The sequence below is a fragment of the Cupressus sempervirens genome, chromosome 5 (assembly GCF_028749045.1).
Source record: "Cupressus sempervirens isolate cs-2001-9-10 chromosome 5, ASM2874904v1, whole genome shotgun sequence".
In the NCBI taxonomy this organism is placed as follows: Eukaryota; Viridiplantae; Streptophyta; class Pinopsida; order Cupressales; family Cupressaceae; genus Cupressus; species Cupressus sempervirens.
The window spans coordinates 261,112,873-261,131,123 of record NC_143122.1 but is presented as its reverse complement, the minus strand read 5'-3'; the positions used below and the strand labels follow the sequence as shown (position 1 = coordinate 261,131,123).

The window sequence follows — 18,251 nt, the reverse complement described above, 5'->3', positions numbered from 1 at the left end:
GAAGTCTTCCATGATAAAAACTCTACATTTATAAGATCATCATCTTACAATGGTTACCTTCTATTAATATATGTCAATGAAAGATCGTCACATTTCATTACATATCATATGTTAAATAGTAACCACCATGAACCAAGTCAGAGGGTGGTACAAAGGCTTTCATCTCAATTCTCTCTCATAGAGAAGATATCATTAAAAAAGGATTGCACCTCAAAATTCTCCCTCTGAACAATGATTCTGGGAAGTCAGGTCCAATAGTTACTCTCTTAGAGGCTCTCTTCCCCCAAGGATTCTTGTCACACTCACTCTGAATATGATATCAATCTTCTAATGATAAGTCAATACTTCCTCATTATGCACTCAAGAGTAGGCCCATTAAAATCATACAGTTACACACATGAATTTCTAGACTCACTCTAAGTATTAATCTTCTAAGCTCCCATGTTGCCTTCGAAGAAGTGTCATGCTCCCTCTTAATGTAGAAGGATAGTCATGATCTTAATCATCAAAGATATTGGCTTCAAATGCCCCACTTTATCCAACCCGATCACAACTTCTTTTAAGTTGTTATCATAAAATTGTGTTTGCACACTATTTGGTAGAATTTATAAAGTACCAACATTTTTTCCTCCTAGAACATCCTCAGACATAAAGGAAAAAGATCAAGGAAAATAAATCTTATAGTATGTATAGGATTAGAAATAGGAGAGAGACTACAATGAGTACATAAATGTAAAAGATAAGAATGCTTATCTACACATGAATGGAACATCTCCCCTTTAAAGATGGCTCAATGTAAATTATAGTTGGAATTTGTAATGATATGAAATTCACACAACTTTACATTTTTGGGATTTTATGGGTTGGTTATGTTGCTGACATGAGTTTTTTGATGTTAGATACCTTTGAGGAATGAGAGATTGGATGGGTTAGCATTTACTATGGATGTTATTTCCAATCTCATGGGTTTATCAATTGGATTGGACCAATCAATTTGGTTGTTGTTCTGGCTGATGTTTTATCTTGTTTTTCGGAGGATGACTTCACAATTGTGTTGGGCTAAGAAGCTGATGTTTTTATGCTTCTATGTAGCCCATGAGAATAGTGGAGTGGTGGCATTATTGTGTAGACTTTGTTATCACTGGGAACTTATGCTTATGTTCGTTGGACTATTGTCTAATTGAAGCATGAGAGCATTTGTTAAGATTTATGTGGTTTCATGAATGGATGTGATGATATAGTTTCATCAGTTTGAATTTTGTAAGGTCTTCATCAAATGGGAGATTGTTGGGAAAAGGTGACTCAGCCTTACCATAATTTATTTTTTTATTTATACTTTCTTAGAAGGTTGCTAAATGAAGCTAGATTCTTCCACAAGAAAAGAGTTGGAGTAGAAAACCATAAAGCTTTTTTTTTGGTGATTTATTATCTTGTGTTTTGTTTTTATGCAGGGGTTGTGCATAAGGAAGTTTCTAAAATAATTTGTAGATGTGTTGAATGTAGATGCTTTAGAAACAATTTCCTCTTGTACGAAAACTCTATAAGTACAAGGCAGTGTTGTAGAGAATGAAAAGAGAGATGAGAAGTTATTTGCACAGGGTTATGTTGCTAGATTTTCTCCAGAATGGAGCAAAATGTAAATCTTCATGTGAAGGTTGAAAATGTATTGTAACTTGTTGTTGAATAATACATTAGCTTGATAGTTTGGAGGGTGGGATTTTTATCTAGAAAAGTTTTCCCCACGTATATTTGTGTTCTCTATTTTTTCTCATTCTTCTAGTTTTATGCTTGTAGAATAATAATCTGTATGGCGTAATGTTGTTGAAATTTATTTAGATCAGTGAATTGCAATCACTTTCCTTCAAGGTTTTAACTGTGGGAAATCAACTATGTTTGTTTCCGCTTTCATGGCATAGTAGTATGCACTTGTATTTTCTTATTAGAAGCTATTCAAGGGACTATTGTATACATGATGTGCATGCTAATCTCAGATGAATTTTTGGGGTGCTCTCTATTCCCTTCATCTACATCATGTTTGCTTCATGTTTTCATGTGTCTTCTTTGTGTTTTCATACATTCTTGTGTACCATTCATGAATTTCCATGCATTTTGATGTATACTAAAATCCTCTTGCATCTAATTATATGTTTCATACAATAGTTCTACAAAAAAAGTTGTGTATAAATTATTATTTTTGCTTCAAAAAAATTTTGAGAGGGGAGGATTGTGATAGTGCTATCAAAATAAAATTCATATATATAGATAAATAATAAGTAAATAAAATATTGATAACACTATAGTTGTAATATTACTATATAATCATTGTGTAATATATTAATATTAAATATGAGAATTAAAATTAAATGATAAATATAATAATTAAATTAATTATCTAAATATATGAAGTTAATGTATTATGCATTAAAATAAAAAAATTAATATTTTTTTTAATAACAAAAGACTATCGTCAATATATATTAATAAAGAGTAAAGATTTGATTACAATATCAAAAATGGCAGTAGAGATACATGCCATGAACCAGAGACCTAATAACTCATGGAAGTATGTAGAGATTATATCCAAAGAAGCATGTAGAGATTAATTCTAAAGAAGAAGACTAACCTTGTATAGATTATCAAAGAAAACTGTGCGAAGAGAAGAAAGACCACTACAAAATTACAAAATACCAAAAAACTTCATAATATCAACTTTCGAACATTATCAGACTACAAAAAACTTAACCCGAGACTGTATTCTTAAATAATAATAAAAAACCATAATTATCAAACCTAGTAGCAGTAGGCATCAAGGACACTATTCATGCATGTCTTCTAGAACTCCACTAGTAAGTCCATAGGTCTGAGTACTAAAAGAACTGGCTTGCCCATAACGACGAAGATGGCATGCACAATGAACATGAGGAGGAGCACAAACGTTAGATTTAGTAAGCATTATTAGAATAATTTTAGTTGTAGTAATATATATATATATATATATATATATATATATATATATATTATTAATATAATATATGTTATTAAAATAATTATATTATCAATATAATATAATTATTATAGTTACTAGTTATGTAAAGACACAACTCTTAGAATGAAAGAGTATGTATATAGAATAAAAAAACTTTTGGAGATCATCATTTAAAAAAACCAAAACAAGTCTACAATCACGAAATTGAAATAAATTAAGATCAGTCCAAAGCATGGACATTATGTGGATTACATAATTGATAAGAACCATATAGGATGGAAAAGTTACATTGTCCAAGAGTAAAATGGTTGTTTGTCAATCATGGAATAATGATGATATAGGACACTACAAGTTTACAATGACACAAAAATATTTCATTTTAGCCTCATTTTCATAAGTAGGAACATAAATGTGGGAATGAATGGAACACTTAGCACTAATTCCATCTAGGTGCTACTCACAGAGGTGAAGCGCCAAAACTTCTTAGAAGGTCATCTATCCCAATACTACTCTAGCTTGAGAATACAAAGTTTCCTTCATGGTTAACCCCCTCTACTTGCAGCCTCATTCACAAATCATTCAAGAAGTGTTCCCATTCATTAGAAAGACCCTCATGCTAATTAATTGATTAGTATTGTGGGAAATATCTCCTACTTATCAGTTGATGAGCTTAAGGGGCTTTCTAATGAATGGTTCATATGGCACAATACTTGTTGAAGGCTTTGCAAATGTGGCTGCAACAAGTAAGAATTTAACCATGGAGGAAACTATAGGTAGTTAAGCATGCTCAACTTGTAGTATTACTAGGATGGGGGAGCTCCTAGGAAGTCCACAGTGCTTATTTCTGTAAGCATCACCTAGATGCAATGAGTGCGCTCATTCTCATGTGAGCTAGGCTCATACAAACTACTAATCATGAAAGATGGATCAACAAGTTTGACTCAAAAAACTACACAGTTGAATCCTGATAGTAATATTTCAATTTGACTACTTCTGGAAAATATCTCCTACTTAACATAAAGGTGGTCTAAAGTTGAATTGGGAAAGAAAGGTACCCTTGACATGTTGAGAACCAAAAGTTATGAAGACTGTCACTATGAAGGGGCAGAGAAAGATAATCAAGAACCAATGATTATAGAAAGCTAAAGTCATCTAAATATTTATTATCACATGAAAGAAGAAATACAATTCCTTGAAAGCAAATGAAGCAAAAACAAAATTATTGTGACAAAGAGAAAGCAAATCAATGGCATGGCTATAAACAATGTCATTGGAGAGCTATTCTGATTGCAAAGGGCTAGAATAAGGCTATGAGATGAGAAAATCAATTGTGAAACAATAAATGAAGATAAAGACTGCTCTCACTATATGTGCTCAAACATCAAGGAAAAGATATTGTTATCCCATTACCATTGTAAGGCCCACATTAGTACCCTATTATAGATCTAAAGAAATGAATGTGTTTAGGAGTTAAATAGGTTATAATTGACATTTTTTGTTACTAATAATGATTTATGAGATCCTATTAGAAACTAAGCAGACTTTGGTTATTATAAGTGTAATACCCGTTAAATAACTTTAGGTGGAATAACTAAGATCACCTGAAAATGAAACTCTATATGTTCAAACTAGCGACTCAATCAAAGGATTTATAGAATGATCCACTAGCCAATTAGGAAAGATGAATTAACATTTTCTCTTCTAAGAGATAACAAAGGATGTAGATTATAACAACAACGAACATAAATGCTTGCACACGTAGATTGGTTTAAAAATATGATGACATAATTTGGAAACATTCAATGGCATGGAAAGTTGACCTTAGGAGCACACGCACCTCATAACGAGATAAAAAGGACATTGTTAGAAATATTACCTTGGTCAGTTGATTTGAAAGGATACTAGTTAACAAGTTTGCGCAATAGTGATTTTCACTTATGACATATATACTAAGATCAATTTTTTCATGTTCGTATGATATGACTTCGGTGTTTCATTGTGATAATAGATAAGGATTGTGAGAGTTTAGAATGGTAATTTTGTTATGATTAGAAAGATTAATGTTATACCTATCTTGATATTTCTATGTTTTGAATATTTTATAGAAACGATTAATTGGAAGTTAACTGAATATGTTAAAGCAATTATGTGATATTAGATTATTCTACACTTATCTGCATGTATTTCTATATTATTTCATTGGGCTACTGACATTAAGTTGAGTGTGCAGGAAAGTTGAACCATGGAGATTATTTGGGGAAACAAGGTTCAATCTATGTGAACATGGTAAAGCCAAGGTGAATCTTTGGAAGATTCAAAACCTCGTTATGATGTGTTATTTTGTAATGTGATTGTGCACGAGTGTTATAGTTAGAGATCATGATTAATTAGAGACATGTCATCGTGATGTGTAAAGTGTTTTAATGTGTGTGTGTCATTTGACACTTGTGTTGTTTATGTGTAAATGGCATGTCATATAGGATTCTTTGGCATGAAGTCACTTAATGATTAAATTTAGGTTAAGTTAACCCACCTTGGAGAGTGTTAGGATGAGTCACTTTCAAGATGGAACTCAAATTAAAATTTGATAGGAACTTTAGAGAGACTTAAAGTGGTTCCCTAATGTTATTTTGGTGAAAATAAGTCACCCACATGGTATTAGTATAGGTTGGGGGTCTAAATGTAACCATAAGTTGGCCTAGGGGACTTAGAAGACCCTCTAAACTAGTCATTTTCAAGCCAATTCGAAAATCAGTGTCACATGACCTCTTTCCTCACCCCACCACTTGGTTAAGTTCCTATTGGTAGAAAGGTAAACGGGTGTAAGAAGGGTAGGCAAGAATGGAAGTGGAGGTGTTTTTAGGGAGCTTGTGCCAAACTTAGTACTTGTTCACCCACTCTCTAATTGTAGAGACACTTAGGGTTGGAGGAAGAAACTTGGAAGCAAAGAAAGGAAGCTCTTCACCACTATTTTCATAACCCTAGCTTTGAAGGAGGTTAGTGCTTCATGCCATGTTTTCTCTCATCTCATGGAAGTTGAAGAATGGAAATTGGTAAAATGTTCTTGTAAGATGTATGTGTTTGCATTTGGTTTACGTAGTAGTTGTTGTGTATATAAATGAGCATGTTGGATTTACTTGCATTCGATTTTTGTTCCTTGATTTTTTGTTGTGGTGGACTAAATGTTATGTTGGGTGTGAAGGCTTCACTCACCCTTGGGTGGGAAGAGAAGCCTTGGGTGAAGGGCATAAGTTGGGCTCATCATTGCAGTTGAGAAAATTACCTCATGATGAAGACTTGTTTATATCATGGAGTATGGGCTCCATTAAGACCATGAATCTTGTTATTTTGGGAGGTACGAGGTTTATGTAAATGGGGAGGTGATGTTTTGTTTTGAAGGCCTTGATGAGGAAAAACGCAATGGCAATATGTTGTGTATATTTTGTTGTTATTTTGGGAGGTACAAGGAGGTTTATGTGAATGAGGAGATGGTTTGTTTTGAAGGCATTGATAAGGCAAAATGTAATGGCACTATGTTGTATATATTTTGTTATGATATATCCTCTTTGAAGAGTCCACCTTCACCCAATGTTTATGATTTCATCTGTGAATCATTGTGTAAGCGTTGGTTTTTGTTATTGTGATGTTTTGAGTGTATCCTAGTTGAGCCTTGTTTCCCCTAGCGCAGGGGTGGCCTCTTTGAGGCCTAGATTGGGAGGTGAGCTTCCATGGTTCCAAATTTGTGTGCATGTGCAAGTTATGTGAAGATGGATCCCTTGAAAATGTTAGGGTTTCACCCTTGACAATGTTGGAAAATCCAATGTGTAAAGAGAGACCCACGTTTTTATGCCATCTCAGATGTATTGTGGTCTTCAAGGCCCATTGTGATTTCATTTCTATTAAGAGAGTATCGTCATCATGGTGTATTGTTTAAAAATGTGGAAGGAAAGATTTAGTGATGGTATATACTTTACTTGTAAGAAAATATCCATTGTGAAATTTTATGTAATATGATAAAAATGATGTATTGAGATTCATCTTCTTATCTTGATTGAAGATCATTGGGAGGAAATTTTTCATAAATGATGGATGGAAGAATATTGTAGATTTAAAACAATATTTTCAAAAAAAAAGGATGTATGGAAACTTCATAAGCTATGTAATGAAAGACTCGCTATTCTTGATAGTTCTTCTTGTATGTAAGGAAAAATTGAGCATTTAGGCCTTCTAGTTTTGGTTTAATTCATTGGTTAGATACACCATTGTATCCTTATATAATCAACAAACATCATAGTAGAATCAATAGAAAAAAAAAAGGAGGGGGGGGGAAGCTTGTGAATAATGCATATTTCTCAAAATCCATGAATAAGACTGGCTGTAGATATGCATTTCACCTCTCTTGAAATTGTATGGAAAAAAAAAAAAATTATTTCCCCAAGATTACAGAACATTAAAATAATCATAAAAATATTCTTATAACCTTATGTCACTATCTTAAAATACATTAAAAAAATACAAAAAGAAAATATAGACTCACTAATCAAGATTATGTCTTCAAGAACTCTAAACATATATCCTATGATACTAGAAGTACCTATGAATATCCCCACAATATAATAGTGGAATCCCAAATTCTTAAAAAAATAAAATAATAATAAAATAAAAATCTGAATTGACATCTCATAATTCACATGAAAAAAAAAAATTAATGAGAAAAGACTAGGGAGACTTTCCAAGGCCGACCACCTTGGAAGCCTCCCCAACTCACCCTCCAACCAGCCACGTGGGAAACTAGGCGTCAAGGGGCTGCATTACGAAGTGTTTGGCTGCATTAAAAAGGAGCTGCAAATTACTACAAGTTATCCCTTAAAACAAAAAGCTTATACCCAAAAAGTGCTTGGTCTATACGTAACACCAAGTACCTAGGGGAAGCAAATTTGCAGCAAGTTGTACTTTAAGCCATGTCATGTGGACCTAGGGAAGAGGAGGAAGTGTTAGTGGGGAGCCATGCAAGTGGGATTTTGGAGGGGAAAATGTAGTATGGTGTTAGGTAGAATTAAGGGTAGAGTTAGTAAGATATTTGGGGATAAAATTTGGTATAGTTCAGGTTTAAATTAGGCAGGATTAATGTCATGTGTAGGCAAAAAGTAGGAAACCAGGGTGGGATTAAATATGATAATTAATTGGGTTAAGATTAGATATATATAGTTACGTATATTTTCTTGACTTATGATGTTACGAAGAATATATATATATATGTATATTAGATTTTTTTTTTCACATAGATTAAGAATAAATAAATATATAAATATACATAATAATTTATTAAATAAGGTATGTTGCTAAGATGTTAACATTTTATGTCTTAGGATTCATTTAGTTAAGATGTAGAAATCGATATTGATTAGTCGTATGAAAATCTGGTACATCATAATTTATTGACATTAGAACATATGTTAAACAAATTGGTTTTAAAAAAAAATTGGTGTAGGATGACTTAATACCTTTAGAATTTTGCAAGTTAGACTATTACGTTTGGGATGGAAAGGGCATTTAGGAACAATAGTATTAAGACTTAGAATATGAAAATGGAATTTGAGAGAATAGAATATAAGTATTTATATATTTTAATGACATATGTTATCAAGGAGTTAGATGAGAATTGCTTAGATTGTTAGTAATGGGTAACTTGTAGATCTGGAAGTAAACAGTAAGGACTAGAGTAATTAGACTTAATTATTTATGGTAAATTAGTGAATAAATAATACAGTTATTAGAGATAATTATTCATCCCTTAACACTAGTGATGTGTAATTAGATTCGTTAATTTTTTATAATAAAAAAACTATACTAGAGGGTATAATGTAAAGTTTTCCTGAAAGATAACGAAGATATGTATAAAAGAAAATATATAAATTTGACAAGCAACAATGCTATAGTTTAAATAACTTGGCAAACTCTACACTCACTCACCTTAATGTCAGCTAATATGGTTAGTGCTCTAATCCAAACACACAACTATAAGATTCGCATGTCAGATTTTGGGGGGTAGTGTGTGTGTGTCTGTGTGTGTCTGTGTGTGTCTGTGTGTGTGCGCGAACGTAATAATATTAATGGTGACTCATAATGTTCTAAATGCATCTGCCACAGCTTGCTCACAGTTTCTTAAAACTATTTAACAGAATGATATATGTCATACAGTAGAGAGAGAGAGAGAGAGAGAGAGAGTACTTTTCTTGATCTCGGAAATAAATAACTTCTTAAGAAAGGGGCAGATAACTACTGTAAAATTCATATAATGAGGTGTAATGTCAAACTATCCAATGTTTGGGGTGGCTTTTTAAATGTAAAAAACCTAAATACTTTTCGTGATCTCGGAAATAAACAACTTCTTAAGAAAGGGGCAGATAACTACTGTAAAATTCCTATAATAACATGTAATGTCAAACTATCCGATGTTTGGGGTGGCTTTTTAAATGTAGAAAACCTAAGCAAAGAAACTCAAGCTCAAATTTATTTCTTTAACCCAAATCTAAACCAAAGGTTTAGATCCTCCAAAATTCCAAATCATACTATCTATGGACTGCAAACAGCAAATATCGTGCATGGACATTATGAGGACAACGAGCCTTTGTGCACATGGATTAGGATCTAGTGCAGCAAGCGTCACTGATCAAGTCAAACATCAGCACAATAATGACCCAGGTTCGATTCCTGGGAAACCCTGGTCTAGCTCCAGGACAATATGTCCAAAGAGATAACACCAAGGTTTTCTGCTCCATATTAGTGCTTGTGCAGAAATTATAGTAAAACACTAATAAGTGCACATTTTTCCTGAGACTGAACCCCTATTTGGGTCTAAACGTCACTCATTACCAATAAAATGAAATAATTCTCATAAACTGCAGTTACAGAAACTTGTTTCACAATGTGTTTGACAGATAGAAATCTAAATCAGACATTTCCGTTAACTCCAGCATAAATTGCAGAAAAGAAAAGCTTTCAAACACCAAAATTTAAACAAAATTCCTTGTAATGATCAACTAACTGCAACAAATACTTTTCAATATGAAAATTCTTCAAAGTATGACACAAATCAATTTTTTAATTACTAAAAATGCCAACTCCAGGAACCACACAAGTAACTTAAGGTTGTCAAACTAGTGAGATAGCAGATTTTAATGCATATAAGTTAGAGCACAATAAGCATTAGTGCATGTGCATTAGTATCAAACTAGTGCAGCATGCATGACTGGTCAAGTCAAATATTACCACAATGATTGCCCAGGTTCAATTCCTGGAAACCACTGGGCTAGCTCCAGGGCAATGAAGCTGAGGCAACACCACCAAGACATTCTGCATCATATTACTGATGTGCTGAATGTATAGTAAAATGTGTATGCTGTGACCAAGATTGGATCCCCATTTGGGCTCCAGAGGACCTAGGGCCTAAATGTCACATGTTACCAACTAAATGAAAAATGATCCTCGTACTTTAGTCATACAAACTTATTTCAGAATGTTCTTAACAAAATAGAAAACCAAATCAGACATCTCCCTAAAGTCCAATATAAATTGCAACTCTATAGCTTTCAAACACCAAAATCTAGACAAAATTCCTCATAATGATCAAGTAACTACAACAAATACTGTTCAATAATATGAAAAATTTTCAAACTATGAAATGCAAATCAATATCTTAATTACTAACAGTGCCAACTTGAGTAGCCACACAAGAAATCTAAGGTTGTGGAACTAGTGAGATGGCATAATTTGGGAGGGTTACTGTCACCAGAACAAGATCAGTAATTCAATCAAAGAAGAGATTGCAATACTTGCAACTCAAAATTATTTGACTATATTGTACCACTTGACTGTTAAAATATCTGGAACATGCAAGGGTTCTGGAGTAAGCTTACTTAGCATTGTGATTTTGAAGCACACTATATAATTTGCTATCAAGATGATAAACAGATGATACGTAGATGATGATCGCTAAGTGTGAACTGAAACAACGGTGTCAAAAACTTGCATCTGAATCACAAAGCTAACTACCTTCTCTGTTCAGTCCACAGGTTGGTTCGTGTCGGCAACATCTTAAAAGTTCAGTTGACCAACTCTGCCCTTCTGATTTTACTCAAAAAAGCATGCACAACACATTATGGACTGTGAAAACCTAATGATCTAAAGATAATAAACTGTCAAAATGTAATATACATAAAAAATATTGCAATCAGACAAAAAGTGGGATTCATCAAAGATATAGATATGTTCAGTGTGTCGTTGTCACCAACATCTACTTACAAAAATCACTAGATTTGCACTAGGAAGAAAAACATAGAAAGTCTCAAACAGAAAGAAAAAAACAATTTTGTCTCACAAGTGCATATTAATATTAAAATAAAACAAGATATCAAACAAAGAAAAGAAATAAGTTCCAACTCTAAGAACTAAAATGAAGGTACAACCATAAAAATATGTCTCACGGAAAGAAGTGAGTAGCTTGCACACATAGGTGACTAACATATCTCCAAATTGAATTAATTACAATCTATGTTAATTCTATTTAACTTGAACAGCATGAAAAAGAAAACCACTAAACAAGCTCCGATTTGCAAAGCAGATGCAAGAAGGCCATACAAAAGGAGAATAGATTAAAACAGAGAATTTTATGTCATATACAGACAAGACATGCATATCTGTACTTTTTTTTTTTTTTTTTTTTAAATGTTTGACAAAACCCAAGTTCTGCAGCTCAACATAGGTACAGTAAAATCAAAATATAAAATGTTTCTCTAGTAAAGCAATGTTTGATGTCATAAGAATAAGACCACACCAGACTAAATATTAAGCCAAGTAATAACGAGATACAAATATAATGAACTATATCCACTCTGCTGGGCTATAGGGAAATCAGAAGTATGTGTCCGCCAATCAATATGGGACAAATTGATAATGCTTGCACTCAGTTTTCTGTTCTTATTTGATTGGGTGCATTTGTTTCTAACATCTAGAGAAAGGAAGAGATTAACTTGCATATGACGATGACTAAAAAGTCTGCAAATTGGACTGTAGAAATGTGTGCGTGTGTATGTATATACATAAATTCAACTTGAACAACGTGAAAAGAATCAACCACTACAAGAATACTGACAGCCAGATACGATACAAGAAGACCAGAGGAGGGGTTAAAAATGGAATGAATTATGTATATACCAAAAAGACATGCGTGACCTATAAATAAGAAACAATGTTTTCAAAAACTCAAGGTCAGCAGCCAAACAGAGACGCCATTCAATTATCATATACCTAATTCAGGCTGTAAAGCAATGTTTATTCCCATCAGAATAAGAGCACAGCAGACCCTAAACACCGCCAGTAGTAAAAACAGGACGAAAAATATTGCCTTGGATACATCGCCTTATCCATATGTCAGATCTGAGTTTTATTACAAAGTACAAGTAGAATTTTGTTACTTCCAATTGAAACAATGATATTACTGAATAAAAATGTTGATTGGTTAAATAAAAGCTCCTACATGACAAAAGTTCTTAGGAGTAGAAAGACAGATATTAGATACTTAAGTAAACTACTTGCAAACACCATAATCAATTAAATTGCTATCCATTTGGTATAAAAAACTAAAAATTCAAAGCATAGAGAAATATCTAGTTAGAATTTGTCTTTATATGCTTCAGATAAGAGCTAATTAAATTGAATTGGGCTAGCAGCATGCTAAATGAGACAGAAATTTGTAACAAAAATTTAATAACAGAATATCATTGTTCTCCATTAACCTCATTGACATTGCAATATCAAATGTTATGTTTTCCATTAAAGAATCATGGATCACAATTAGAAAACCAAACATAATTTGGTCTCTTACTCTGAAAAGAGCAACATATGAGCATCCTATGGCTCTGAAACTCAATCAAGAAATTAGTGCAGGACCTTTATAAAAATTATAGACATAAATTTTATTTCTTAAACTTAAGAAAGAAACGCCTTTGCTGAGTTCAGAAAACTTTCTCATGTTCAGAACTAATCAAGATTGAAAACAGAAGACTTGGAGAAAGCAAGGCTTACTCAATATTTCAAATCTTTGATTGTTTTGCAATCTTGAACCACTCTGTATGGAACCATCCGGGCATATCAATCCTCTCATAGGTATGAGCACCAAAGTAATCTCTCTGTGCCTGCACCAGGTTGGCTGGCAACCTGTCTCTCCTATAGGAATCAAAATAGGCCAAGCTTGCAGACATACCTGGAGTACTGATACCTGCATTGATTGCCAAAGTCACAACACGACGCCAAGCAGACTGTCTCTCAATCATCTTCTGTGCAAATTCAGGGTCCATCAATAGACTAGCCAGATGGGGATTCCTGTCATAAGCTTTCTTTATCCGGTCCAGAAAAACTGCACGAATAATGCAGCCACCCTTCCAGATCCGGGCAAGTTCACCCAATTTCAAATCCCATCCCTTCTCTGTACTCTTGGCCCGGATCAAATTCATCCCCTGGGCATAACTGCAGATCTTGGATGCATAGAGAGCCTTTCTCACATCATCAATCAATGTCTGCTTAGAGACCTCCACACTCCCACTGCTAAGGTCTACACTTGCAAATACTTTGGAAGCCTCCATTCGTTCCTCCTTCAATCCACTAAGAAACCGAGAGTCTAATGAAGAAGCGATGGTGGGTGCAGCAACAGAAAGCTCTGCTGCCTGCTGCACAGTCCACTTACCCGTGCCCTTCATACCAGTTTTATCCAAAACCTTGTCCACAAGACACCCATCCCCCTTATCATCCTTAACCCCAAAAATGTCTGCAGTGATTTCAATTAAAAAGCTACATAATTCTCCCTTGTTCCAACTAGAAAATGCCTCTTGCAACTCTTGGTTTGTAAGCTTGCCTACACACAAAAGTCAACATACACTTTTTAAACTTCAAAACTTCACAAATCATCTTCAATATTAAGCTCAACAATTTAAGTTTGGGTAGTCAAAAAAAATCCATTTCACTTAAGAATTTAGTGAATTCTCAAATGAAAGTAAGTTCACTTGCACAAGCTGATGAACAAATTTTCCAAGATCTCAAGCTGTATGATGCAACAGCTCAAATACTAGCTCCTCCAGAGGTAAAAAGGTTTATGAAGTTGACTGTGACAATAGTTATGACTTTTGGGGATGTACTTAGCCAAGAAGGACTCTTTGTAGCAAATAACAGGAAAATGTTCAGTGAAGCTAGCATGATAGTTTGCACTTATGACCAGGAACTCTATGCTACTGTTCAGTCACCATGCCATTGAAGACAATATTTAATACCAAAGATTTTTTTGTGGAGGCCAACAAATCCGGCTTTCAGACATCAATATACATTTGCATTCACATTAAATATGGATCATCGAGCTTTACAATGCTTGCAAACTCAAGAATAACTACATGCTCCCCATATTAAATGGCCTAGTTATTTGCGAACTTTCACATTTATAAATTATAATCAAGGGCGAAGTAAGGACGATAAATGTGGTTCCCAGTGCTCTGGTTCTCAAAGGATTTCATTTACAGCTATGACTAATGAGGTGGCAGATTTGAAGCATCACAAGGATATATTACACTAAAATCCGGCCCTTGGAGCCACTAATAATGCTTGTAAAGAATCAAATATAGGCATTATGAGTTCCCACTTGGACTTCATGATGCATGATCAATTTTATTCAAGAAAAAAGAAATTGTGCATTCCTCAAGCTACCATGAGGAAGACAATTTTATGTAAAGCACATGCTAGTTAGCTTTCAGAATAATATGGGAGAAATAAAATCCTGCAACAACTAGAAGAGTGTAAATATTTGTCTTTTAATACTTGAGATATTGCAATCTAAGAGAACAGATGTTACATTTGCAAACTTGTAAAGTTAGGCAACTAAAACTAGGCAAGTATTAGCACGGATTTTATATTGAGTCATACACAGGTTTTGATGGTATATTTTGTAGTCATTGCTGTGGATTAATTTTCCAAGATTGCTTATACTGTAGGTTGCAAATAGCACAATGATGCATCTTATATGGAGAAATGAAATTCTGAGTCATGCTTGGTATAATTTATGGAAGAAGTCATGACCATGACCACAGTACAGTTGTGGATACCATTCGCAAGCTTAAGAGCAACCAAAACTGGTTCATTGAATGCTAGGAAGTTGTTGCACTGTTTACTCAGATACAAATGAAGACTGTGGGAATGGTTCTATGCATAATTTGTTTTAGCAATTCAGTCATTGCTTCACTAAGTATGTCCCTTTGTAAATGGTGTATACCCACTCTCGTAAAGAGTTCACACGGAAGAACTATTTTTTAAGGGATAGTGAATTTCTTTGAAACTATGAAAACAAATATTTAGAAGTGACCAAGTACTGAAACCTGTGAAGAAAAGGCTCGTAGGAGGATGCTAAAAAAGGCAGAACAAAGTTGGTGATCTGCTACAGTGTATCTGCAAAAGGATTGGTTTCACAAAGGCTTGTGTAACAAATTACAATGAAGAATGCTTGTCAATACAAGATACCACAGAAATCGATCAGTGATACTTATTTCCTCTGGATTTGCCAAAAGATCTTCTACATCTTAAAATTGATGATATGTATGAATATAAAGAGGACAAAAGAATGATACAATCATGCACCAAAGCAGCTAATCCACCTTCTAGTAGGACCACCCAAATGCCCAAATCAATTAAAAATAAAGAAAGTGAAAAAATACTAGAATATAAAGGAGTCTAAGTTTCGCTTTCGTGGCGTGTATTCAAGAAAGAGTAAGCAGTCAAGTTGGCACATCTTAAGCAAAAAATAATTTTATGTTAAACCGAAAGGTTCAATAATTTTAGATTTTGAGGATTCGATATAGAAGCATCAATCTCCTTTTGGTCACTATTAATTTTGGCAGCAGTTATCCAATGCAGAGTTTTGAAGATCATAATCTGGTGTTTCTATAGATGGATTTGGTTAGAAAATGGGTTCAAGTTGTAAAAATTGCTTCTAGATTGATGAAATTGGAATAACATTTTTATTTTGAAAAGATTGCAATACAGTTTTTATTTCATTGAGATTGTATAGTTCCTATCATAAAGCAGGTTCCACTTGTCTTGTATGCAAAAAATCTGCAACCACACGAAGGATACCTTTTTGGATCTTATAATAAGGGCAAAAAGTGGAGAATGTTCAGGCAGAATATTGAAATTTAGCTATATTAGAATTTGATACAGTTCTACTCAGATGCTTGGGTGCTTTTGTGACTATTTTTTATTGTTTGTGAGGAATTGTGTGCATCAGTTCAATTTGACGAAAGTTTAGACAGGATTTCCTTGATAATTGAGATTTACATTTTATAAATTCATCTAAATGTGAAGGATGATCCTAATCATCTTTTACCCAGGATGATGGGTTGGAAAGTTACAACTCCAAATTGTCAGAAATAATGACCACACACGAGAGGATTGCGAAATTGAAACCAAATCGACTCTTAATTTTCTTTACCTACAGACTTCATCAGATCATATCACCCACCAAAAAAGAGCACTCATTGAAAGTGAGAAATAATTGAGTCTTGAATTTCCTTACCTACAGACTTCAGCACATCGTAAGCCTCTGCAATAAGCTGCATGTCACCATACTCGATCCCATTGTGCACCATCTTGACGAAATTGCCGGATCCACCCTTTCCAATATAGGTAACACAAGGGCCACTGTCCACCTGCGCAGCGATCTTAACAGTTATATCCTCAATATACTTGTAAGCCTCATATGACCCTCCAGGCATAAGAGAAGGGCCATTCCTGGCACCCTCTTCACCCCCTGAAACCCCCATGCCCAAATACAGAAGCCCCCTCTTCTTCGCTTCCTCCTGCCTTCTCTCTGTGTTTTCATACCATTCATTCCCACCGTCCACAATACAGTCCCCTTCTTCCATGTGGGCAGCCAGAGTCTCAATTGATTTGTCCACAGGGGGTCCTGCTTTGATCAGAAGGATTATGACTCTGGGCTTCTGGATTGAGAGCACAAATTCCTTGGCGTCACGGAAGCCCTTCACTGGCAGATTGCCTTCCAGTTTGGCTCTTTCTACCGCTTCATCTACCTTTTCTGGGCTCCGATTGTAGACTGAGATGGGGAAGCCTTTTTCTGCAATGTTGAGAGCTAGATTCTGCCCCATCACAGCCAATCCAGCCAATCCTATTCTCGACAATTCAGCCATCGCGTTTTCTTGTATTCAGCGATCAATATCTCAAATTTCGGAGACTCGGGGAGATTTTCGCCTCTTCCTGTAGCACTCTGCCGAACTTGCGTTCAGAAATCAACACCAAAAGCAAAACCTCAAAAGTTTTGCTAATTTTATCAGATAGAAATGCCTGCCTATTAGTCTGTATGTTTATAGCTAAAGCTCTCCACTCGGAACTCAACCACCCAAACGCACACCAACTTTGACTGGGACTCCTGCGGTATTTGTTGAATTATTATTAACACTCAAATGTTGTGGTGAGGTGGGAGGATTGTTCGTCATGATGACAACACACTGTTTTTTGGTTTGATTTCCATGAGCCGTAGAAACGAAATAATAATTTGGGTGTGAAAACGTGCATCCGTCGGATCTCCTGATTCGAATATTTGGTTCGCGGCACTCACGGATCTGTGGGCAGGAGAGACTTAATGGGAGAAGACCACCAATAATTGTATGGGTAGTTAGTGTAGGCGTTCTCAATATTTTCTTTTTAATCAAAGAATAAGAGAGTTATAAGTGCTGAAAAAAAAAAACAAACCTAACAGTATGGGTAGTTAGTGTAGGCGTTCTCAATATTTTCTTTTTAATCAAAGAATAAGATAGTTATAAGTGCTGGAAAAAAAAAAACAAACTTAACAGTACTTTAGAAGAGAGTTGAGAGAGAGAGTAATCATTTCATAGATTATACTTCACATATTGTTGAAAAGATCATACTTCACATATTGTTGCTTATTGCGAAAGGAATTAAATATTTCACAAGTCTAAACTCTAATTAATTATGTGTTTATAGGTGAAATAACTAATAATTCTATATTTTAATATTATTAGATTTGGACATATAGATTTAATGGGTATATTGTCTAAGATTTTGTTAAATATTTGTTTCTATGATTAAATTTTAAATAATATAAAATTTATCTAATTTATTAGGGCTCTTTAGTTTCATAATAGAATTCTGAATTTCTACAACATATGTATAATTTACTATTAAATTTTTTTAT

General features: G+C 34.2%; 1 protein-coding gene across 1 annotated transcript; it reads right to left on the bottom strand.

Moving 5' to 3' along the window:
* Positions 1 to 12,737: 12,737 nt before the first annotated feature.
* LOC149555538 (6-phosphogluconate dehydrogenase, decarboxylating 1-like) lies at positions 12,738 to 17,372 on the bottom strand. Its single transcript, XM_089829634.1, has 2 exons — positions 16,596 to 17,372; positions 12,738 to 13,898 (listed from the first exon to the last, which is right to left on the bottom strand). Exons 1-2 carry the CDS (start codon positions 17,224 to 17,226, stop codon positions 13,081 to 13,083), a joined length of 1,449 nt encoding a protein of 482 aa, XP_089685760.1. The 5' UTR covers positions 17,227 to 17,372; the 3' UTR covers positions 12,738 to 13,080.
* Between the last annotated feature and the right edge of the window lie 879 nt (positions 17,373 to 18,251).